This window comes from Sitophilus oryzae, unplaced genomic scaffold (genome assembly GCF_002938485.1).
Source record: "Sitophilus oryzae breed Bouriz unplaced genomic scaffold, Soryzae_2.0 scaffold_1018_pilon_pilon, whole genome shotgun sequence".
Lineage (NCBI taxonomy): Eukaryota > Metazoa > Arthropoda > Insecta > Coleoptera > Curculionidae > Sitophilus > Sitophilus oryzae.
In genome coordinates, this window is record NW_022145636.1 from 1,878,532 (window position 1) to 1,905,698 (window position 27,167).

Here is a 27,167-nt window from a genome sequence, read left to right on the forward strand (position 1 = left end):
GACACAACCCTGTCAAGCATAATTCTTAAATTAAACCCCGTATTAATAATAATAATAACAATGCAATCCAGAATAATTGCATCTGTTTTAAGACGAGAAATCCATTTTACTTATAAATTTCTCTTCAGTTATCTCATCGAGAAATCTTTGAACATTTAATAACGTATAATTGAAACAGATTAAAAAATGTTTAGAAGAAATTGTAACATGGCAATTAATACATGCGTAATCATATACATATATTCGTAATTTTGTAATGACTGGTAAACAACTCTGTAGTAATACCATAAAAATAAAAGCTGAAATTTGTCATACATAATTATAATAATACAAGAGAACTAATTATTTTTTATATCGGACATAGAAACAGGTAAAAACTGAATCATAACGGAGGTTTACATAAAGTAAACATAATATTTTCTTATACAGGGTTGTTTATTAAATAAGCGCCTAAACTATGACTATGGTTAAAATTATGTCTACATCTAAAACCATAATTGTAAGACCATAATTGTCTATATTTTCGTATTCTCCACTTTTTAATTAGTAAGTAACAGTACTTTTTCGTAGTAAAATCATCAATTTTCATGACTATATGTATGGAAAATGTCGAAAAATTAACCATTATTCGGCATTTTGTTTATTTCAGAGCTCTAAAAAATATAGTAAAGATAGTCGTAAAATTTTGAAATTTTCAGAATTTGTAGCTAATTTTATGTAGATCTTAAAAATTTAAAGTTTTATAAGCTTAGATGCTTCGTTTCTGTGAAAAATTCGATTTTTTGAACCCTTGTTTTTAAGTGATTTTTGACGATCATTAAAATTGTGCCTGCATCTAAAACCATAATTGTAAGACCACAATGGCCTATATTTTCTTATTCTACACATTCTAATTAGTAAATATTAGTACTTTATCAAAATCGTCAATTTCGTGATTTTGGTAAATCGAAAAATTACTTTTTGGATATTTTTGCATGTTTTCAGGCTTCTAAGAAGAATAGTAAATGTGATCATAAAATTTTGAAAATTTTAGTAATTGTAGCAAATTTTATGCAGATTTTGAAAATTTTAGCATTTATAGTTTAGAAAGCTCTGATTCTGTGAAAAATTTGCTTTTTTGAACTCTTGTTTTGAAGTGATTTTTGACGATGATTAAAATTATGCCTGCATCTAAAAGCATATGTTCCTATTCTACACGTTTTAATTAGATATTTTGTCCAAAATCGTCAATTCATAATTATATGTATGGAAAAATGTTAAAAACTGCTCATTTTTCGACATTTTTCGCATGTTTTCAGAGCTCTAAGAAAGATAGTAAATACGGTTATAAAATTTTGAAAATTTCAGAATTCGTAGCAAATTTTATGTAGATTTTGAAAATATAAGGCTTTATAGGCTTAGATGCTTCATTTCTGTGAGAAATTCGATTTTTTGAACCCTTGTTTTGAAATGATTTTTGACGATGGTTAAAATTATGCCTGCATCTAAAACTATAATTGTATGGTTACAATAATTTATATTTTTGTATTCTACACCTTCTAATTAGTAAATAACAGTAGTTTTATTAAAATCGATAATTTTCATGATTTTGGTAAATCGAAAAATTACTCTTCTTGGATATTTTTGCTTGTTTTCAGACCTCTAAGAAGAATAGTAAATATATTCATAAAATTTTGAAAATTTTAGTGATTGTAGCATGTTTTATGCAGATTTTGAATATTTTAGCGCTTATAGTTTAGAAAGCTCTGATTCTGTGAAAAATTCGATTTTTTGAACTGGAATTTATGAATTTTCATTCAATTTTATGCCTGCGTCTAACAGCATAAGTATAAGACTACAATGGCCTATATTTTCGTATTCTACACATTATAATTAACATTACTTAATCAAAATCGATAACTTGTCCAAAATAGTCAATTTTCATGACTTTATGTATGGAAAAATATCGAAAAAATTCTCATTTTTGGATATTTTTTGCATGTTTTTAGAGCTCTAAGAAACATAGTAAACATGGTCATAACATTTTGAAAATTTCAGCATTTGTAGAATATTTTATGTAGATTTTGAAAATATAAGCTATTATAAGGCTTTGTTTCTGTGAGAAATTTGATTTTTTGAATCCTTGTTTTGTTTGGAGATTTTTAAAACGTTTCTGCTGAGAAATTTTATATTGAAGGCTTGTTTCGGAAATTATTTTTGACGATGTATAAAATTATACCTACTTCTAAAACCACAATTCAAAGACCACAATGCCTTATATTTTCGTATTCTACACCTTGTAATTAGTAAATAACAGTAGTTTTATACGGTGTCTTATCCAAAATCGTCAATTTTCATGACTATATTATATCAGGAAAAATTGCTCATTTTTGGATAATTTTTGCATGCCCTTAGAGCTCCAAGAAAAATAGTAAACATGGACATACAATTTTAAAAATTTCAAAATTTGTTGGAAATTTTATGTAGATTTCGAAAATATAAGCCATTGTAGACTTAGATGCTTCGATTCTGTAAGAAATTTTATTTTTGGAACCCTTGTTTCGGAATGATTTTTGACGATTTATAAAATGCCTACATCTAAAACTATAATTGTAAGGCCCCCCCCCCCACAATGGCTTATATATTTTCGTATTCTACACCTTCAAATCAGTAAATAACAGTAGTTTCATCAAAATCGGTGACTTGTCCAAAAAAAATGACAAAAAATTGTTAATTTTGGACTTTTTTACTGCCTTTTACCTAACCATGTTATTACAGTAAATTAAATCCACTTGAGTAAGTTTAAAATATATTCACCTAATATAAATACAGAGTCGTGGTGATGAAGCACGCTTAGACCATCATGATTTCAGCGGGAATTAGCAGCTAGAAAACGTAAGATGATCATTAAAATGAAGAAAATGTAATAATAATCGGCGGGTGGTACCTGAATTAGTACCACAACATCGCTGATTATCCTGCGATGCGATGAAGAAAGTTATTTTTAAGTATTACTGAAATTTCTTCAAGGTTATTAACGAAGAAGAAACTCTTACTCTAAATAGTTAATGGTAATAATGGATAATAGAATAATGAGTGTATCTTTAAACGAATTCTTTGATAATTGATCTTCTTTATCTTTTTGTAATATATTTTTTAGGTTTTTTATAATATTTAAATAAATGTCTCCACTGTTCTAGAGATTTATTGACCGTTTTATTTAAGCGAATTTTTTTAATTGATTTTGTAGCACAGCAGAAGGGATCTAGATCTATGAATGACATTGATAAACGTTGTTCTGATTTAATAAGTACATTAGGGTAACTAGCAATTTATCGTGGAGTGGGCCTGGGGGAGGGGGGCCCGGGGTTGAGCTCAGGGGAGGGCCTAGGGCTTTTGTGTTTTTTAAACGAAAAATAATTTTAAAAAACATATTTTTTGAATAAAACGTTTTACATGGATTTCTCTGTCAATACATTTCATATACTTGGTTATCAAACCGTGATCCCGTAGATTACTTAAAAACCTACAAATTTTCTAAAAAAATAAAAATTAACACATTTTTGAAATCAACAAAGTAATATCAACTACACAAAACTAGAAAACGTCATTTTTACTGCATCTCAAGCAAATAAAAATTAATACGTAGCCAAGAGTCATAATTCAGGATTTCTCTGGGGGGTGCCCAGCAGTACCTGGGGGTGGCCCGGCACCCCCGGGCCCCCCTGTAGTTACGCCAATGAAAGGAAGTAAATTTTAATTTTTAAACTGAAAAATATGTAAATTTTATGTTGATGCCAATTCTAAAAAACATATATTAGAACTTTCTTCTAAATTTTTTGTTACGTATTTTATTCAAATTTCTAGTGTAATAAACGTAAGAAATGTACATTTGTTTTATTCTAACGTTGACAAAATTCAAATTGTGATAGAAATGAATTATTCATATACAGCAAAGTTGTAAAAATTATGTCTGGTTTATTTAAATTTCCTGGTGTTATTTAAAGACAGACACAGAAGAGTTTAAAACAATAATGTAGTATTTTTCTTGTTACTTTATATAAGGAAATTAAATTGTTAGCCATAATTAATACAGGGTTTCTCAGAAATAAGTACAGATATTTTAACTGATGGTAGTATATTTCGACCAGAGGTTTTTTCGCGAGCATTTTTTTTATAAATTTGGATTTTTCTTAGTTAAAAAAGCATTATTTCTGGATAATATGGCAACATAGGTAGTAGATTAATTATATAAAGAAATAAAACCCAGAAAAGATCCAGTGGTTCTCAAAATTTAGGCAAAAAATAATTTTTTTGGAAATTGTCACAGTAAAATAACTCGGTAAACTGAAAAACGGTAAAGGGAGAATATGTTTCTTTTATCGGGATCTACCACTCCTTAAAATATCTGTACTTATTTCTGGGACACCGTGAATAATTAGAGAAACATCTTATTAGTAAAATTAATTTAGAAAAAAAAAGTATTTTCTGTCAACTGTTATTAATTGTTGTTCTTTCCACCTCGTTGATGAGATATAAACGCAATTTTATTTCATGTTGATGTGAGGTATATTCTAATATCTATATTAAACTTATTATTTGATAAAACACATAAAAACGGTTAAATCTACTATTAACTGCGTTAATAACTGTCATAGTGTGTTTCGTACATTCTTTCCTCACCTGTTTAATTTAAATAATTTCTTATTCTCTGAATATTAATCACTCGTAGTGCGTATTTTCTTTTGTATTTCGCTCTATAAAAATCTAAAGAATGCCTCGTTATTGTAGCAGGTTGTATTATAATAATAATGCTATCAAATAGTAATAAAAGGAATAAGTATTTATTTATTAACAATTTATTTACGTGATTAATGATAGAAAATCGTTTATTCTTTATTTGGTGTACAATTGAAAGGAGTATCATAAAATATATGAAGCAGAAAATGAAGTAAAGAGTCGAATCACTCTTGCTTTCTATAGAAAATTTTATTATACCTAATACATAATATGTTGTGTATTATTATAGTAGATTGAAGCATTATATTATATTAAATGAAGTCTAATTATGAAAAATGATTTGTTTTGATCCAACATATACAAGCAACATGTAAACAAACCGTTTTTTATTTATAGCATAATTTCATGACCAATTTTCCTTGCTCCTCGACAGAAAGACCGTTATGGCCGCCCCTTTAGGGACGTTTTCTCCCTTCACTGCAACCAGTTCCGGCCCCTGCCAATTTTTAAGCTTAGGTTGAAGACCTACTCTCAGAGGATCGTCTAGCCCGCCTGGTTGACCCAGGCCGGGTAGACGAAACGGTAGCTTATGTCGCTTATTGGGTCTAGAGGTAGGCTCCCGACCCTTGCTGGAGAAGGTAGTAGCTTGTGTGCCACTTGTGAAGGATGATCCCAAGCAAGTGTCAGCCGCCCCTCCTGTAGTTTCCTTTGGATTTGGTCCCTTGGAACTTTCATTTGTATTGTTCCCAGTGTCGCTAGGGCGCTTCCCCACAGCTTCACCGGTGGTGTTTTTAATACTAGATCTCATAGTGTTCCCACGAGTCGCTAGGGATAGTTGGTCCACTTCAACAGAGCCCCGCATGCAGAAGTAAGGGGTAAATACAATGGGGTGGCCCCTGAAGCCACAAGGTTGAGGCCAGTAATGGCTAGTCCTCTATCTAGCCACGCATCCCTTTGACCTGGTCCCGCTATCGTAGGATTTAGGTTTTTGGTGAGTTTGTTTCCTCTTGGTCTAGGCGGTTAAGCCAAGACCCCCCCCACACCCTCTACCCGCGAGACATGACCACAGTCAGTAGAGGGGGCCTGGTATGATGGACCGGCATCGTTATATGTCTTGGTGCAATTCCCTGGCCATGACACTACAGCCAGGTACAAGACAATGAGATGATTCTTAGACCGAGCCAAAGTGCTAGAGGAGACTCCTCCAGCATCTGACAAGAAGCTTCTCCACCAACGACAAGGTCTTGCATTTCCTAGGGGAAGAAGAACTGAATACAACCAAAGAAATAACGTAGATCTCAAAATAAATTTAGCAAAAACTAAAGTAATGTACAACAAACTAGTAGGCAGAAAAGACAAGACTGAAATAGTAGAAGAATATATGTATTTGAGACAACTAATAGGAGTAGTTATGGAAGAAACTCAATAATATTCAAATATAGAATGCCACTCTATCTAAAGAAGAAAACATTCCACCAATGTGTACTACCAGTCCTTGGCATGTGAGACCTGGACATTTAAAACTGCAGGTCGCACAACGCTTAGTAGAACAAAATATGCTGGGAATACCCAAGAAAGGCCGTAAAAGAATAGAGTGGATACGACAAAAGACCCAGGCGATGTCATTCAGAGAATCAAATCCATCAAGTGGCAATAGGCAGGACACCTGGCAAGAAGGATGGCCAACAAATGGACCACAAAAATTACAGCATGGATAGGACCATGATATTAGAAAAAATAAAAAAAAGAACGAATATTTTAGTGTTTTTCTAGCTTGACTTATTTTTCTGTGGTATAACCAAATTTTTGCGCTATTTCTCATTGATCCAAATCAAAATAAACTGGTTCTTCTTGGTACAGGATATCAAAAAAAACCCTGTCTTCTTTTTTACTAAGTTCGTTTCCCTGCTAGCCGAACGAAATGACTCAAGCATGGTACCTCTGCACCGTACCACCACAGAACAGAGTTTATAAAAGGAATCGACCGGGGTACCGCCCGTGCACTGAAGTACTGTCGCTTTTACGCGGTCTGTTGTCTGTCGATCGTACCCAGCGCGTATACAGGGTGTTTTCGTGATAGCCTTAGTTAACTTGTACCATTTTTAAACTTTTTTTTCGGTAGTTTTCGGAGAAAAATCAGGAATAATGAGGATGAGACTGTCGGTGAGTACTTATTATATTTATTAGACAGGGTGTTTATGACTTAGTGTCCAATATTTTACAGGGTGAATGTTCAAATATTTTATAAAGGGTATAAAGTTTATATAAAGCGTGTACCCGGCGACTTCGTTCGCGTCGAATTAATCATTTGTAATGGTGATGATAAAGCAAAGCAAGAATTTTTATTAACATACAAACTGGATAAAATTTTCTCACATTTATGTCAGCATGAGAAAAAACAATATGGAGATATTATTATATAACTTATAATAATTTTATTTGAGGGGTAGTTTCATCCCGTTGGAATAATAATCCTTTCGAAAAATAATCCGTTTACCAAAAATAATTTTTTTACGTCAAGCAGTTTAAGCAGAATCGTGGTTAATCAATTACCCAACTTTTTGGAACATCCTGTATGATTATTTTTAAAAATTTCAAAATATGTAAAAAAACAAAATAAATTACGCGTGTCCAAGCTTTTTTCCGAAAGACTAACCGTTTTTTAAATAACAAATATTGTAATATTTGAGGGGCGTTTTCACCCTTTTGGAATTTGAGATTCTAGAAACCCCTCCTTATCGAATCTCTACACTCCACAGTCTATCCATTGGCCAAAAATCAGCTTTAAACGTCAAGCAGTTTAAGCAGAATCGTGATTACTAAATGGTAATATTTTATGAAACACCCTGTATAAATTTTTAAAAATCTTAAAATATGTAAAATAAAATATACGTGTTTAAGAGTTTTTCTGAAAAACTCACCGGTTTTTAAATAAAATATACTAATATTTGAGGGGTGGTTTCACCCTCTTAGAATTCGAGTTTGGAGAAATCTCTTCTTATCGAACCTCTACACCCTAAAGTCAATCCGTTTTCCAAAAATCAGCTTTTGACGTCAAGCGCTTTAAGCAGGATCGTGATTAATCAATGATCAGTTTTTTCGAAACACCCTGTATACATTTTTAAAAAATCTTAAAATGTTTAAAAAGAATAAAATAAAATATACGTGTTTAAGCGTTTTTTCGGAAACTTGACCGTTTTTTAAATAAAAAATATTGTAATATTTGAGAGGTGGTTTCACCCCCTTGGAACTGGAATTTCGAGAAATCTCTTCTTATTGAACCTCTACACCCTAGAATCAACCAGGATTTTATATATTAGTATAGATTACTATCTAAGTAAGTGCCAATGAAAAAAATAAAGAAGAGTACGGGCCAAGTGTCTAGAGCTTGACCTTGCCAAAGTTATCATCGATTGTTATTTCTCAGCCTTTTACGATGCCGTTTTTTTCGATATTGGCGTTAAAACTGAACTAATTAGCTAGAACGGGCTCTTACTGTTTCCTAATGTCAGTAAAAGGATTGGAAAGTGATACGTGTACGTGAGAATCACTTGGGAAGTCGTTATGGCACTTCCCATGTGCGTCGGACAAAAGAGCCGCATATTTATTACATCCTGTATAACTTCACTTTCTTTGAAAATTAATTTAGGAAACACAAATTTTTTTTCTTCAAAAAAAGAGAGACCTAGTTCTCATCAGTAAATTTCTTTTAAGAAGTTAACAATATCTAATCTTTTAGTCTATATCTAGTCTTTTTAATCAAAATAATATTGAAAGTGATACAAGTTTGATTTTTTATTTTATGTTATTTAGAAAGTTGATATGCTCTAATTCCATATTAAATGCCAAAAAATATGTCTGGTTTTATTGGTATAAATAAAAATAAAAACTCGGTAAAATGGCAAATATATTTGAACATATATAATATTTGTGCAATTTACAACAAAAAAAATCACAACCTTTTACAAGTTAGTATTTTAGACAGTAGCTTGCAGTGGTGCCGGTATATTGTATCTGTATCATAGAGATAATATTACCATCATCATCATTTTCAGATAATCCAACCAATTTTCCAATTATGGTGTAGCCTTCGTATTTTTAGATACTTTTATATCGGACAAAAGTAGAATATTTAAAATTGTGTCTTTCTTGTTAACGCAGTGACTGAAGCCTCACGAAAACTAGACAAAAATAGAGAAACTAAAAACTAACATAAAAATTACAAGTACATAGTTGTTGCTAACCTAATAAAATTAATAATGGGTAGAGTAACCGTAATTAGCTATAACTTCACGACATCGCTTTGGCATGGAGTCCAAATGGTCCAGTTTTCTTATGGTATATGGTTCAATGGAATTCCAGGCCTCTTTCAAAATTCTTATCAATTTTTTCTTATTGCTAATGTGACTTTGTCTTACCCGGCTATCTAGTTCCTCCCACAGGTTTTCAATGGGTTTAAGGTCTGGACTTTGCGCAGGAAAATCCATAACACTAATTTGTTCAGACAAAAACCATTCTTGTAAAACTTTCGATTTATGCTTCGGATCATTATCTTGCTGAAATATCCAGGTTAAAGGCAAATTATCACTTTCTTTAAGATGTCCAAATACATAAATCGATCCATTGTTCCTTCTATTGCATGCAGTAGTCTCATATCATAGCCCGAAAGGCATCCCCAAACCATGCAAGATTCACCACCATGCTTTACAGTGGCCTTGGTATATTTTGGATCAAATCTTTTCCCTTCTGGGAGATGTATCCACTATATGCCATCGGATCCAAATATATTGAAATTGTTTTCATCTGAAAACAGGACCTTTTTCCAGTAATTCGCCGACCAGCGCAAATATTTTTTTGCAAAGTTAAGTCGGGCCTTCTGGTTCTCATTACTAATGAGTGGTTTTTTGGCTGCTCTTCTGCTAAATAATCCTGCTTCCCTTAGCCTTCTGTGGATGGTCTTAGACCTTATATTGACACCAGATAGTTCACTCAAAATTTGATTTGCCGATTTATGCGGATTAGTTATGGCGATTTTTTAATTATTATTTCAATTTTTTTCGTTGTTTTCTTTAAGTTAATAGTCTTTAAGGAATTGCAAGTTTTGAAATTGGAAATCGTTTTGCTAATGACAGACTTATGCAAATTAAACATTGTGCTTCTGTCGATTTGCCGTACACCATTCCGATGTGCGTTGATTATTTTTTCGCGAAGATCCTCAGACAAATATTTTCGGCGTTTTCCGCGAATATCAACAGTTTTCACATTAAGCAAATAACTACTAAGTATGGTCAATTTTTATGTTGGTTTCTTTATTTATATCCCTTCAAAAATATTTGTGTTCATATTAGAAATAAACACCTAATAAGATAAATTTGGAATGTGGCGAAAAATGATGGTATTGCTAAAAGGAAATATGTTTAAAACAAATATTATTTTAAATATTGGGGGTTTTTGAAATCCGACGAGTTTTAAAAAAAGTTTCTCTACTTTTGTCTGATAGTGTAAATAGAATTATTTATTATTTAACACTCTTTTTCTGTTTATATAAAGATTCTGAAAGTACGTCAATGGCATTTTGAAATCTTGAATTAAGGATTATATTAAGTTTGTGGTCAAGTCACACTGTAAACAAACAAAGGGTTTATTTACATTTTGTTTGTATATTTTAGGTAAAATCAAATCAATGTATATTGGTTAATCTATTTTTATACATCTCAATGATATTATCCCATACGATCAAAAAAAAAACGGCGTCAAAGACGGCTGCGGAATGACAATCGATAACAATTTTGGCGAGGTCAGACCCTAGACGTTATTTACTTGGCCTGTACTCTTCTGTACTTTTTAATGTTGTTGGCCTTAAAAAGATTGTAATTTATTTTTATATTGAGTAAAACTGATTTTTAAATGGTGTATATAGTTCAAAATTCCATATGGAAGTAGATACGTTCACATATCTAGAAGCCGTATTTCTAAAGAAACCGAATGTAACTCAAGATATTATGGCAAGAAAAAGTGCAGGAAATAGATGTGTTAGCGCACTACAAATTATTAAGAGTAAGAACATCTGTAGAAGTTTAAAAATAAGAATGTACCAAACAATGATACGACCAATAGTGCTGTATGCATGTGAAACGTGGAAGTTTAATGCAACGGAAAGTTCGAGGCTAGAGATTTGGGAAAGAAAAATACTGAGGAAGATTTTTGGAGGAAAGAAGATAGACAACATATGAACCAGAAGAACAAATGAAGAATTAAAGCATCTATATCGGCACCGAGTATAACGGAAGTAGCAAGAGCACAAAGACTGAGATGGCTGGGACACATTAAAAGAATGGCTGAAGCGAGAATTCCTAGTATGATAATGAAACGTGAAATTGGTGGAAAGATAAGGAGGGATAGACCGAGAACCAGATGGAAAAAGGATGTTGAAGAGGACTTGAGAAGGACAAGAGTGGATGGGTGGAGAATAAAGGCGAAAGACAGAAACAAATGGAGAAAGATAACCAATCAAGCCATGAGTCTTTTAGGCTTTTAGAGCTATATAAAACTGATTTTTAAATGGCGTAGTTCAAAATTCAAAAAAAAAAAAATTTGGATATAGATTTCTAGTAAATGACGTCTAGATATTGACCAAGCCAAAAATATCATCGATTTTCATTCCCCAGCCTTCTTTGACGCCGTTTTTTTTCGATCGTATGCTATTTCTAACATTTCCTCTATGGAAAATTAAGACAACAAATGGAAAGTGATATTGCCTCTGTAAATAATACGTTACATACTTAGGAAGCTGTTATATCATTCTTGTCTCCGAAATACAACACGAAAAACAACAGGGTGTTTACGATTACGTGCCAGCCAATTAATAAACTAGTTTTAGTGTGTGTTTTAACGAGTAACATTACTAATTAATGCGTAATAATATAATACTTCACATGATACCGGTGAAAGTTAATGAGGAACTTATAGTTTAATTCAAAACACTTTTTTGAAGTAAATCAAGCAATAAAAAATTGTTATTGTTATATGTTTAGAAAGCTATTTTATGTGTTCTAAATATTTGTACTTTAAAGTAACATAGATGGTTATTATAGAATTGAAAGGACTATAAATCTATGGAATTTTATGGGAGTTTTTATGTAGTTTAATAAATAAAAGCTGCTCTAAATAATAGAAGATTGTTGAAGAGAGTTCATATTTAATTTGTAAAAATTCCTAAAAATAAATTAATTTCTTTTAAATTTATTAAGAAATAAAGAGAGACATATAAACATTATATGTATAGTATAGTTTGACTTCAAGGCTTTTGATTAATCTAATAAGTTATTATTACATACAATTATAGGCATCTGTTTTAAATTTATTTAAATTATTCAATGTGTAGAAAGTGAAATCTATGCATTAATGACACTCTTTGTCAAGCCACTCGAAGCTTGCATCTGTCTGAGAGCATTTTTTTTTTCAATTTTGCATATAAAGTATGTTCTTTCATTAGTTTCTATAAAATAAATATTTACAATATGCTTTTTATTTCTTACTGAATTAATATAAGCATATATCGTCTGGGGTATGCTAACCATAAATATGCTAACCATTAACAGGAGGGGGGGGGGTGGTGATGTGTCATAATAAAAGTCATGTTGGAACCACTCTATTAATGCGCGAATATCTAAATTTAACTTTTCTAATATGTCTTGAAAACCGTTCTCTACAGAACGTAAGTAACGTTCACCGGTCAACGTATCCTCGAAACAGTATGGCCAAGAAAAATTGAACCAATAATCCTACACGCTTTTCTTCATTTGAAAAATGCATATTTACAATTTTTGTTTATTTTAATTTACAAAATTTGGATGTGACAGTTTTACATTTCTGAGAGCAATGACGATTAAACATTTTTCCATGGCTAACTAAGTGAAATTAGTCAAGAAAATATGAATTGGCTATAACTCAGTAATTTTGTGAAAAAAAAAACATATTATAGCTTATATCGCTGAAAAGCTTAAAAAAGACGTTATTGATGAAGTCGTTAGGGTTGTGATATGTGATTATCTACAACTTTTATCTGAAAACTTTTTGTCTAAAATAGATTATAATGGAATTACGGACAATTTTTAAAATAGCGAAAATTTGTTTTTTGTTCGAAATATCTAGTAAGCCATGAACTTTTTCAAAAATTTGAAAGGCTATTTGTGACCCCACGAAACCGCAATTCTTTCCCCATTTAACCGACTCTCTATCTCCAGTAGTTTCCAAGATACCCATAGAGAACATCGTAGGAAACTCACCCTGTAGATAATGATTTATGCCAACTCCATATATGTTGAGTACCTATTATAATTAAACAATGATGGCATGAATAAAACTATAAGAAACTATTTTAAACAATCAGTCTAAGTGAAAGTTAATTATGAATGTGTAATCCGATATTATTATTCTGTCCAGAAAGGAATTTGAAGTGATTAAAATATTTATTAAAATTTACTTGATTGTTTTAAAATGATGGAGATACTTTTTAATTTATTTATAACTATCTGACTCGGCTAACTTAGTACCACCTAACAATGTAGTGAACTGAGTTTTTTGTGAATTTTGGTGATTTGGATGACTTAAGGGCCTGGAATGATTATTAATCGTTTATTTTCTATACTTTTTTACATTTTGGATATTAAGTGAACCATAAAGAAGCTCCTGTTCAAAAGACTACTACTACTGCCATTACTCGCTGAAGAGTATTTGACACGCATCAGAAGTGTGACTGAAAAGTTCTTATAGTTCTTCTCCGATTTTTATAGTATTGTTGTGATTTTCCGAAAGAGTGCACATGATTTTAGTTTTATCGATGTTTAGCTTAAGGCCCAAAGGCACTAGAGCGCAGTCATCAGCGTATTGAAGTTCTGTGATGAATTTTATACATCTTTTTGCTCTGAGTCTTTTTATGTTGAAGAGAAGAACTTCCTTACTGCAATGTTTACCAGGAATAAAAACAGTAAACCCAATATTGAATGTTTCTGAAATAAAAAGCAACTCATTCCTTTAAAGGAATCCATTTTAAATGCTTTGTTTATTTATTATTAAACTCAATATTTTTATGTAACATAAACTCGTCCAAGGCGAGCTGGAATCAGGTTACTGAAGAGAATATATGCGAAATTTTATAAAAAGCATAATTATGTGTTAAGGCGTGCCTTTTCTTGATCATCGGCTTATGGTTAACATTAATACCTGTCTATTGAGTCTGGTTAATTATCAAAACATATTAATAAAATGGAAGAACTTGATAAGGAGGTATTTTGTGACCTACTTTGTGTTAAGTAGGGTCATAAATTAGTCAAAGAGTTTTAGAATGGTAAAAAAGAAACAAGGAATCGAAAGCTTAAAATAGAAATGCCATAAAAATTTGCATTTTATTTAAAAATGACTTCCTTATTATGTAAAAACAACATATATAATATATTTGAGTTCATTTATGCTGAAGCATATTTCTCTGATTTATATTTATAGATCTAGTTATATTGGATGTTTCTCAAAAGTGGCCCACCTCTATAGAGGTTGGTTATAGGGTTGTTCACCACATACGACACGGAGTATTGTAGCTAAACGATGAGATTTTTACAAATTGTAAGTTTTGGGTTCGTTGAAGGACTATTAGAGCTACAATTTAAAAATATTTTTACAAGATACAGAGTGTCCCAAATAAATAAAAAATATTGAAAAAAGTTGTATTTGTTTAAATGGAACACCCTGTATATTATTACATTTTTAGTTTCTACGATTAAAATAAAGGTAAATTTGATTAAGGTTTATTATACTTAAACCTTACCGTTTTTGAAATATTTTCAATTTTGTGAAATTGCAGTAAAAATTTTAAAGCTTCATTTCTCCAAGGGTATCAATGTTTTTAATACTAAATATTTAATGAAGTTTATTTATTGATCAGTTATTATGGTGCAATAATAAAAATAATACTACCTTATACAGAGTGTCTAAAAATTTATTTTAAATAATTATTAGCTTCAAACGGCAATAACTCCTTTAATTTAAATAGAATGCCCTGTATATTTTAGGAGAATCAGATGCACAATTAAATTGTCTATCAAATTGTAATACCATTTTTTACCTATCCCTTCAAGTTTTCGTAGAAAATGCATTTTCTTATAATTTAGATCTCATTTATCAATATATCCATGGAATATTGACATTTTAGATTGTTTTTAAAGCAACAAATGTACAAAATGTACAGACTAGTAATATTATCGTTTTTAGCAAAACGATAATATTACTAGCCCATTTGTATGCAAAAAGAAAACTATTTAAATCTTTATAAAAGAGTATACCATTAATTAAATATAACACCATTATTTGCGCCCATATACTAATTAATTACATACTTAATTGTGTTCGTTATTAAATTATTATAAATAAATGTGGATTTGAGTCAGAAATCAATATAATAATAAGTTATCAAATTAAAGTCTCTGTAGTTATAAATAAGCATTTATTAAAAAATGAAATATCATTTTTAAGGTGTTACTTTTTATCACACTGTCTAATGCCCATACAAAATTCAGTTTTTTAGTATTTGGAGCAATTATTATTAATCAAAGCAAACAGTCAGTTAATGTTGTTTGAATACTGGAATCATATTAACTGATCCTCTTTAACAAATATTTAAACAGTTTTTTTTTATTTTTTAATGAAATAAACGAATTATATCGACAATATTAATATTTGTACTCTTTAAAAATTTGTACATCTTTAAAAATAATCTAAAATGTCAATAGTCCATGGGTATATTGATAAATAAGTTCTAAATTACAAGAAAATTCATTTTCTATGGAAACTTAAAGAGATAGGTAAAAAATGGTATAATATAATTTGATAGACAATTAAATTGTGCATCTGATTCTCGTAAAATATACAGGGTATTCCATTTAAATTAAACAAGTTATTGCCGTTTGAAGCTAATAATTATTTAAAATAAATTTTTAGACACTCTGTATAAGGTAGTATTATTTTTATTATTGCAACACAATAACTGATCAGTAAATAAACTTCAGTAAATATTTAGTATTAAAAACTTTGATACCCTTGGAGAAATGAAGCCTTAAAATTTTTACTGCAATTTCACAAAGTTGAAAATATTTCAAAAACGGTAAGGTTTAAGTATAATAAATCTTAATCAAATTTACCTTTATTTTAATCGTAGAAACTAAAAATGTAATAATATACAGGGTGTTCCAACTTTCCAACTTTGATATTTTTTACTTATTTGGGACACTCTGTATCTTGTAAAATTATTTTTAAATTGTACCTCTAATAGTCATTTATCGAACCCAAAACTTACAATTTGTAAAAATCTCATCGTTTAGCTACAATACTCCGTGTCGTATGTGGTGAACAACCCTGTAAATTTTTTTTACTTTTTCAGATAAAAAAACAAAATTTGGTTTGTTAGTATATGATTTCGGTCACTTCCTGTTTCACCGGAAATAATTACAACTTTCAATCTAGAGTGCCACGACTGTGTCAAAAACACTAATTTTTAATCAAGGAGTCTTGAAAAATAGATTTGATCGTCTAGTGTTTTTCGTGTGTTGCCCTGACAGGTTAAAAGATGCCCAAATCTTATTTTTAATCATATCTCAATTTTTTCAAATGGAACAATGGTGGATCATTAAGATATTTGGAAAAAGTATTTTTTGCGAATAATTTGGTACCACACACTTGTTACATCAACTGCATGTTACAATTTCAAATAAACCATATCCGAAAATGTCAAAAGTTGACATATATGTAGTGTCATTTTCTATCGAAAGTAAAAAAATACCGAGGGTGTCATTTAAAAATCAAAAGTTGTGGTCATTTCCGGTGAAACAGGAAGTGACCGAAAACAACTGAATACGTCACTCAATCCTGATTTATGTCATATACTAACATACCAAATCTCGTTTTTTGTGTGAACGGTGAATCACTTTTGAAAAACACCTGGTATATGTTTTGAGCTACAGGGTGTTCAAATTTTAGAGAAGAAGTTTTTGAAAAAAATCCTTAAATTGATTAGTGGTTAAATCTAAAGAAGAATCGACAGATCGGTTGACAACTAACTATTTTACAGTCTCTTTTTTCTGCAATTCGCAGTAATGTCACTATTAATTAAAGTTCTGAATTAATATTCTTTTAGATTTACTATCCTTAAACAAAACCAATTGCAGAATAAATAACAAATAAAATAAAATAAGCTCAGAGAAACACACCATATCGGCAAAATTTTAAATCAAATTCAAATATATCAATTAAAATGTCAAACAGAACTCCAAAAAGGGGGTTTCATGATGTCAATTTGGTCTCTAATGCATTAATACGCCTTAATCTTTTCAATCAAAGGCTAAAATATATCAAAAAACATTATTTCAATTGCTTTATTCCATCTCATCTAAATCTTCTAATATCTATGGCGGTTAAAATGTCTAATGCGAACGTTTCTACAAACCCCATTCATGAAATCCACTCTTTCACAACCTCCTTGCACCGGCAAAGGTCACCGTAGTTGTTTAATATCGCACACAGTCACGCGGCGGTGACTTACGAGTGACAGGTCACCGGTAAAAATGGGTCCGGTCGCCCACAGAGTCCACAGACTGCACCGAACCACGCCCTCGTGGTTCTGGGTTCACTCGGTTCATTGGTTGAACCCAGAATAGCCTGTGTCACGTTGGAGATCGAATATTTTAGATAAATGTGAGATTTCAGATATTTCAGAACCTCGAGCAAGATTTTCGTGAGTTTAGGTAATGTTTTTTTATGAAAAAATAACAAATTGTTTTGTTGAAAAGGATTATAGATAAGCTCTAATTATATTAATGGTTGAGATCAGTTTTGCCGAGTCAGTGGGAATTCTACTAAATGTAGTAGGTTTTGCAGGAGACTAGGTAGGAAATTTTGTCTTTAGTAGGTCAGTACGATTATTGGTAGATTTGGACAATTTGACTCGGAATAACAAGTGTGTGGTACCAAATTATTCGTAAAAAAATGCTTTTTCTAAATATTCCAATGATCCACCCTCGATCCTTTTGAAAAAATTGAGATATGATTAAAAATACGATTTGGGCATCTTTTAACAGTCCAGGACAAGACACGATCAATTTTATTTTTCCAAGTCTCCTTGATTGAAAATTAGTGTTTTAACATAGCCATAGCACTCTAGATTGAAATTTAAAATACAATTTTTTTAAAGCGAAAATGTCAAAAGTTGACATATGATATGTCATTCTAATCAGAGTGTTATTTTCTATCGAATAAAGTAAAAATATACCGAGGGTGTCTTAAAAATCAAAAGTTGTAGTCATTTCCGGTGAAACAGGAAGTGGCCAAAAACAATTGAATACGTCAATCAATACTAATTTATGTCATATAACATAACAAATCTCGTTTTTTTTATCTGGGAAAATAAAAATTACGAGTTATTCATTTTGGTATTCCCAGTACTGCCTCTACCGAGACCGTTTAAACACTTTTCAGTGCCAGTTATTGGCAAATAATGTAACCAGGATTTATCCAAGAAATAAATTTGCCAAAAAGGTATATACTATACTTAAGAAATGTATAGTTTAATGAACAATTTTTACAAAATCAATTCTACAATGGTCAATTAATATTACATTCTTTCAATGATTTTTAATTTCTTGTAAAACCAATTATCAGTATTATAGACGAATTTCTTTATAACTATAACCAATGATTCAGTCGTTGTAGATCAATTAAAAATTTACTTGTTTTTTTTTCTCCTATGTATACGGCAACCTTGCACACACTTTTTCTAGACTTCTTTTGGTCATTAGTTCTCGTTGACTGCCTGTGAAAGTAAGAACATTCTTACTTTTTTCTTTAAAAAAATATTTAATTTTAGTTCCTTGATGATATACAAGTAGTATATTCTAACAAATATATTTTTTTCCTTTTTTGAGAATATTATTTTTTCTAATTTAATTATTATTGTTAAAATTGTGGTGGATATACTGACAGGAAACTGTAATTCAATCAGATCAGGAGAAACGTCAAAAAGTTCTGTGAATGCAATTATAAGTCACTGGCAGACTATCTATCGGAAACAAGAATTAGCCATCTTTTCCGATAGTCAAGAAGCCTTAAAAACGATCAGGAAAACAATCACAATAGGCAAGTATAACTATGAATTCATAAAAAATAGTCGGAAACAGTATAATCAGACACATAAAAATTATTTTCCTCTTATGAAGCTGTTATGAATTAGTTATATTCAAAGATATTTAAACTCGAGTTTAAATATCTTTGGTTATATTGCTTAATCTAATTGAAAAAAATGAGATAATCTATTTTGAATGCTACTGTAAATTGACTGGATCTACTGAATGATTTAATGGCGAAATTTTTGTATGTTTTTCCTATTCTGTATCACTTTCGCTTATACCATATGAAGAAAAATCGTTTATTATTCCAGTAGCGTGTGGTTCTATGCAGGAAATCCAAACACGTCTGTAAATAGAATTTAACAGCAGTTGTTTATAGAGTACCACCGGACAGTGAACATGAGATTTCGTAAGAGAAATACTTTAGGTGTTTAAGAATAAATTTATGTTGTTCCTGGTTCCTTAAAATCGGCCTTGAACTGCTTACTGAAATATTTTGACATAGAATATTATAATGATATATACAGAGTGTCCTTGGCTGAATGTGCATTAGAACTTCGGAAGCATATTCTGCAGATTAAAATAAGTAAAAATTTGCTATAAATTCACGTCCCAAAATGCTTTGTTTTGGAGATACAGGGTGTAGAACTTTCATTTTTATCTTATAATTTCTGAACTATAGTCGATATTTAGATGAAAATTAGTTTCTAGGTGTTTTTTGGCATGAGAAATTTGATTTAGATGTCAATATGACTCCACTTGACGGGACGTCACCTACATGTTTTTAAAGTGTTTTAAAGTACTACTTTCGAATTATTTTGACCAGAAAAGAGATCATGGCGAGTCCAGATATTTATGTTAAACTGCCAGTCTTGAAAATATCGATGTGTTCATAACCTATCGATATTTTCATGTATCGATATCGATGCATACATCCCTATTCTTAGTTTCTTTTTCGCTGGTACGGATTACTTAGAAGTACCATGAATAGTTCTGATTTAATCGATAAAAGTGAAAAGTTCAAGGACGCAACAGTGAAGGAATTAATTTTATTATTTAATTTTATTCAAACACTATTTATTAGTCTAAAAATATACTAAAGAGTGTTTCAGAATACTTAAAAATGTACTTTAAGCCATTTTTAACACTTTTTAGCTTAGGTATTTTTGTTAGTTTGATGTAGTAACTTCTACTACTGCTAGTATTGAATTAAAAAAGAATTAATTTTCTTAAATGGACATATGTATTTATTTTAATTGACCACATACTACAAAGTAAATGGCCCAAAACAAAATAAAACAACCTTTCGAGAGTTAATCAACCATTGAACAACACAAAGTATGTTATTTTTTGTTTAGTAGAACAATTCAGAATCATGCAAGTGTAAAATTCTAAAAATTATCGAGATATATGTCAAAACGTTTCTTAACACGAAATAAAAGAAACTGTGTCCATATACAGAGTGACCCACTTTTTTTCAAAAGAAATCAGTACATGTATATTATTTCGTATATTTTTCATTTTATTGATTTTATGGAAAGAACTGTTCATTAGAATTTTGTATCCTATGTTATAGGGCTTGTTTCTCCCTACAATTTCCTGTCTCACAATGTACCGTTTGTGTCCGGGAAGGGTTCATAGTTTCATAGTTGTCGATTTTCGAAAGAAATCAGTACATGTATATTATTTCGTATATTTTTCATTTTATTGATTTTATGGAAAGCACTGTTCATTAAAATGTTGTATCCTATGTTATAGGGCTTGTTTCTCCCTACAATTTCCTGTCTCACAATGTACCGTTTGTGTCCGAGAAGGGTTCATAGTTTCATAGTTGTCGATTTTCGAAAGAAATCAGTACATGTATATTATTTCGTATATTTTTCATTTTATTGATTTTATGGAAAGCACTGTTCATTAAAATGTTGTATCCTATGTTATAGGGCTTGTTTCTCCCTACAATTTCCTGTCTCACAATGTACCGTTTGTGTCCGAGAAGGGTTCATAGTTTCATAGTTGTCGATTTTCGAAAGAAATCAGTACATGTATATTATCTCGTATATTTTTCATTTTATTGATTTTATGGAAAGCACTGTTCATTAAAATGTTGTATCCTATGTTATAGGGCTTGTTTCTCTGTACCATTTCCTGTCTCACAATTTACCGTTTGTGTCCGGAAAGGGTTCATAGTGTCATAGTTGTCGATTTTTGAAAGAAATCAGTACATGTATATTATTTCGTATATTTTTCATTTTAGTGATTTTATGGAAAGCACTGTTCATTAAAATGTTATATCCTATGTTATAGGGCTTGTTTCTCTCTACAATTTCCTGTCTGACAATTTACCGTTTGTGTCCGGAAAGGGTTCATAGTGTCATAGTTGTCGATTTTCGAAAGAAATCAGTACATGTATATTATTTCGTATATTTTTCATTTTATTGATTTTATGGAAAGCACTGTTGATTAAAATGTTGTATCCTATGTTATAGGGCTTGTTTCTCTCTACAATTTCCTGTCTCACAATGTACCGTTTGTGTCCAGGAAGGGTTCATAGTTTCATAGTTGTCGATTTTCGAAAGAAATCAGTACATGTATATTATTTCGTATATTTTTCATTTTATTGATTTTATGGAAAGCACTGTTCAATAAAATGTTGTATCCTATGTTGAATATAAACTGTAGAGGGAATTATGGCATCTTAATTCTTGTTAATAATGTTACAAGGGAGTTATGACTCTATTAATGGTTAGAGTAACCAAGACAATTTTCTATTTTATTAGAAAGGTATAGATTTATCGTACTCCCACAAAGTTTAATTTCTTTACAAGGCAATCAAAAAAATACTAAACCACTATAAATGCAGAGTTTTATGAGAAGCTGTTAAACAAACAATTAATAGCTTGGATAGAATAATGGTTCAAGTGGGCTGTAAGGTTCTTGTTTCCGTTCAAAAATTGAATTCAGGTCAGCCTGTAGGTTGATTTAAATAGTCATGTCGAACAGGAGATAATTAGCAACAAGGCTGTGCATTTTGAGGCTTCCATAAAAGTCTAGAACGGAAGCAAACAATTTTTGTTTCATATGCGTTGAAATTTAAAATCATAGAACTGCTATAAAATTATTAGCGTAGATTAATTACTGCATATTTATAGTAGGTAATTCATAATCCTCATACGACACGGAGTCGTGAGAGTGTCCCAAATAAATAAAAAAATATCGTTGTGTTTTTTTAAACGGAATACCCTGTATATTATTACATTTTTAGTTTCTACGATTAAAATAAATGTAAATTTAATTAAGGTTTACCGTACTTTAATCTTACCGTTTTTGAAATACTTACGATTTTGTGAAAATGCAGTAACAATTTTAATACTTTATTTTTCTAGGTGTATGTAAGTTTTTAAAACCAAATAATTGTACTGACGTTTTTCTATTTACTAATTTTTTTGTGAAAATAATAAAAATTATACTACCTTATACAGAGTATCCAATAATTTATATTTAATAATTACTAGCTTTAAACGGCAATAACTTGTTTAATTTAAATGGAACGCCCTGTATATTTTACGTGCACCAGATCCACAATTTAATTGTCTATCAAATTGTATTATACCATTTTTTACCTATCCTTTCAAGTTTTTGTAGAAAATGTATTTTCTTGTAATTTAGACTTCATTTATCCATATACCCATGGAATATTGAAATTTTAGATTTTTTAAGCAACAAATTTGCAAAATATACAGGTGCTAAAAACGATAATATTTCTAGCCTATTTGTTTACAAAAAGAAAACTATTTAAATCTTTGTAAAAGAGTTTACCACCATTATTTCCGTCGAAATATTAATTAATTACATACTTAATTGTGTTTTAGTTAATAAATTATTCTAAATAAATGTGGATTTAATCAGAAATCAATATAATATTAAGTTATGAATATGAACGTCTCTGTTTTTATGAATAAGTATTCGTCAAAAAAATAAAATAAAATTTGTAAGGTGTTACTCTTTACCACACTGACTAATACACATATAAAATACAGTTTTTTTAGTATTTGGAGCAATTATTTCAACGCAAACAGTCAATTAATGTAGTTTGAAGTTGTTTTTAGACACTCTGTATAATGTAGTATTATTTTTATTATTGCAACACAAAATTTAGTTAACCGAAAAACTTCAGTACAATCAATGTTTGGTTTTAAAAACTTAAATACACTTAGAGAAATGAAGCATTAAAATAGTTACTGTATTTTCTTTTGATTGCGCTTTTAGAGCGACTTGTCTTATGTTTTAATCTAAAAAGTTCAACTAAACCCTAAATAAAAATCAATAGAAGATTTATTCGATAAAATTCAGGTTAATATCTTTTCTCGTGTTTATTTTTTGAACAGCATTTTCCCTGCTCTTTTTACTTCTTTTACCTATTAATCGTAGGTACCCTTGGCTGACTTTCAACTGTTCTCCAATTTCGTAACTTTCCACGCTTGTCCGCCAGAGGTCACGCCGCTATAAAGCTTGCTTCGATTTATATTTTCATTCTCGGCGGACATTTCTAATTGAAGTGTAGCAACGAGACAACGATATTATTATAAACAAAAGCGGAATTTATTTATTGCGATGCGTATAAAATATGACTTTCACCTGAGGCTATTGTTTTAATAATAATTAATACGCCTGCAAAGTTTGTGTCTCGCAAGGCGATTACCGTGTGTCGTATACAGGACAGGACTTAATAAATTTATCATACTCTATTTTTTGAGTGTCGTCATTCATATCAATACATAATATACTGTGTATTCGTTTGTATAGTTTGTACAATAGGGTTGCCAACTTTTAAAATAAAAAATAGTGGACGAGAGGGTAAAAAAGAGGCACAGGCAAAACGTTTTTTTTCATAGCAACTGTTAAAATTGCCTTAGATACAGGGTGGTCCGAACTGTATTTCGGAAATTTCGGCAGATAAAAATAAGTAAAAATGTTTGTATAAATGTATGTCTAAAAATGCTTAGTTTCAGATATACAGGGTGTAGAAGTTTCATTTTTATTTCGATTTTTTCCAAATAATTTCTGCAGTAACGTCAATATTTGGATTAAAATTGGTGTCTGGGAGTTTTTGACATAAGACATTTGATTTTGATGTCAAAATGACTACTACTAGTAGAGGGCGCCACCTACATATTTTTTAACTGGATTGAAGAGTAATAATTTGTCCTCCGTACTTGTATAAAACTACTGAGTAAAAAAAATATACATTTACGACGTTTTTTACGTAAAAAATGTCTCTTGGTAGAAATCGCTACGAATAATGGTTCTCGAGATAGTTGGAATCGAAATTATCAATACCTGTCATCACTGACATAAATTAAACATATGTTAACTAAATAGTTATTAGACTGAGATCATAAATTTGAAATGTTTTTGTACCAAAAGTTCAACAAGAACTGTTTTATCATCATTTTTTTTGCAGAAAAAGTATGATTAATTGTAAAAAATAAAAATTTCCCAAATTTATTATTTCAGTGAAATAACTGTCTACTCAAGGTGTTTATTTTTCGTTAATAATGGCATGTATTGACTATTTCCATTCTAAATATCTTGAGAATGGTTGCTCGTAGCGATTTTTACAAAGAGATATTTTTTACGTAAAAAATTACAGAGATGTTTATTTTTTCCTTCGGTAGCTTTATACAGCTACGGGCAAAAAGTTATTACGCTTCAAAATAGTTAAAACACATGTAGGTGGCGCCCTCTACCAGTAGGAGTCATATTGACATCAAAATCAAATTTCTCATGCCAAAAAACTCCCAGACACCAATTTTCATCTAAATATTGACGTTACGCACAAATACACTAGTAAGTGATATAGATTTATATAAAATGATTGATAAATGTAATAAGATTTCTAATAATTTTAATAAATATTGCACTAATAACGGCCTTATATTAAATTCTCAAAAGACAGCTCTTATGCGATTTCTTACAAAAAATGTTAGTGTGGACTACAGCCTATATGTAGCAGTTGAAGGACAGTAAATAAGAAATGATAACGTAGTGAAATTTCTGGGTCTTAATTTGGACCAAAAACTAACATGGTCTATTCACATAGATATTTTATGTACAAAACTTAGCAGTGTTTGCTTCTTAATTAGAACGCTACGTACAAATGTTAGTATGGATATACTGAGACTTGTTTACTTTGGCCTAGTACAGTCGATCCTACAGTATGGTCTGATATCCTGGGGATCCTCCTCTCACTTTCAAAAAACTTTCAACATGCAAAAAAAGGTTTTAAGGTATATGCTTAATGTATCACCTGACACAACTTGCAGACCACTATTTAGAATGCATAACATAATGTCACTTCCCAACATGTACATTTATCAATTAATTTTGAATATATATACTAACAGCAATAAGTTTCAATTAAACAGTGATTATCATTCTCATGAGACTAGATTTGCCAGTGATCTACATCTACCATACTCAAGGCTGACTGTGAGTCAGAATGCACCGTCATACTTAGGCATAAAATGTTTTAATAAGATTTCTAAAATTGTGCCCAATTTGGATCAGGATAATTACAAAAACAAACTGCGGAGTTTCTTATTGAATAATGTATTCTATTCGGATAAGGAATTTTTAGATTTTTAGGTGTAATTTAAGTACTTTTCTCTTTTTTTTTCTACTTTTTCTCTGACTAGTCTTATGAGTTGCAGAAGTATATATTTATATTTATATCTGTTTGTATACTTCAACGATGAATAAACATTTATTTATTTATTTATTTATTTATTTACTTCAGAAATTATTTGGAAAAAATCTAAATAAAAATGAAATTTCTACACCCCGTATCTCCGAAACTAAGCATTTCGGGACATACAATTATACGAACTTCTTTACTTATTTTTATCTGCAGAATATGCTGCCGAAGTTTCCGGAATACAATTCGGACCACCCTGTATACAGGGTGTCTCAGATTTTAATCGGGAAAATGTAATAGACGATAGTACTTGAAAAAATAAAACAAAAAGTTCATATCAACTTGTAAGATTTAAAGCTTCCTTTTTGAGATACAACAATTTAATCGATTTTGATATAACTTGACCCGTTTATAATACTTACTATGGGACTTAATTTGATGTAATTAGATTTAAGTTTAATGGCTAGGAGCGGCGATGGGGCATCACTGTTAAATTATTTTAAAGGAAAAAATAAGCATGCCACTGCTTTTTTAGAAGTTTAATATTATTTTTAGATTTAGTAATTAAAAATATTATTTTTTTGTCTCCTGACTTTTTCGTCTATCTTGCTTACTTTTTGCGAAAAAAATTAAATTCTAACTGGTAATTAATTATTACAGTTGAGGGTTGGAACCTTTGGTGTTACACAGCAAAATAAAAGCACTAAATCATTAGTGTTTTTATTTTGTTGGTGATTAATATTATAATTGGTATTTTAATGGTACCCTGTATCTCGAAAAGGAATCTTTAAATCTTATAAGTTGATATGAACTTTTTGTTTTATTTTTGCAAGTTCTATCGTCTATTAAATTTTCCCGATTAAAATCTGAAACACCCTGTACATACGGGGTGTTTCATCAGGGGGGGGGGCATCAAAAATAGTACATAAAATAGTACTATAACCACAAGGGTAGATTAAATGATACTTTAACATCGAGGATAGGTTAAAAACTTTATTTCTTCTCGCACGTTTTTCAATTGCTTCCATTTTTGAAAAATTTTGTATTCCTTTTCATAAATTATTCGGGATTTAAATGAAAATAGTTTGGATATGGCGTTTGTCGCCTCAGCCTGATAATCTGTTTGTAATTTACTTATTTCGTTTTGAGCCATTTCTGGCTCCAATTCAATCAGCAATCGACACGAAAGAGAATTATAAAATACTGACTCAAAACTGACAACTAAAGAGACAGCTTTATTTATTTGTCAAATTACATAGAAACCAACGCCAACCCAGCACAATATTTTTTCTACTCGTAATAAATTCCTTGAAATAATAATTTCTGAATATTTTTTAAAACGTAACTCGCTATGGAAAAATTATTGTTTTATACACGACGATAAAATTTCATTATCGTCTCCCGAAATTAATTCACGAGCGAAGAAACCGCGAGTGAATTAATCTTTTCAATGAGCTAGATGCTTTACCTAGACCGTTATTCAAAAGCCATAAACCTATCGATAAAAATATGCATGAAAATTAACTTCCTAGCACCCAACCAGAGGATATTGGTACACAGGTACAATAGTATCAAGTTTATTATAA

The 27,167-nt window shown here is 30.5% G+C and overlaps 1 protein-coding gene across 1 annotated transcript in view; it reads left to right on the top strand.

Annotated features, from left to right (window-relative positions):
* Positions 1-6,720: 6,720 nt before the first annotated feature.
* Positions 6,721-27,167, top strand: part of LOC115875067 — a 34,838-nt gene continuing 14,391 nt past the window's right edge. The window contains exon 1 of the mRNA XM_030890420.1: positions 6,721-6,882. Within this exon, the coding sequence (XP_030746280.1) occupies positions 6,865-6,882 (18 nt within the window). The 5' untranslated portion in view covers positions 6,721-6,864. The remainder of the gene's footprint in view (positions 6,883-27,167) is intronic.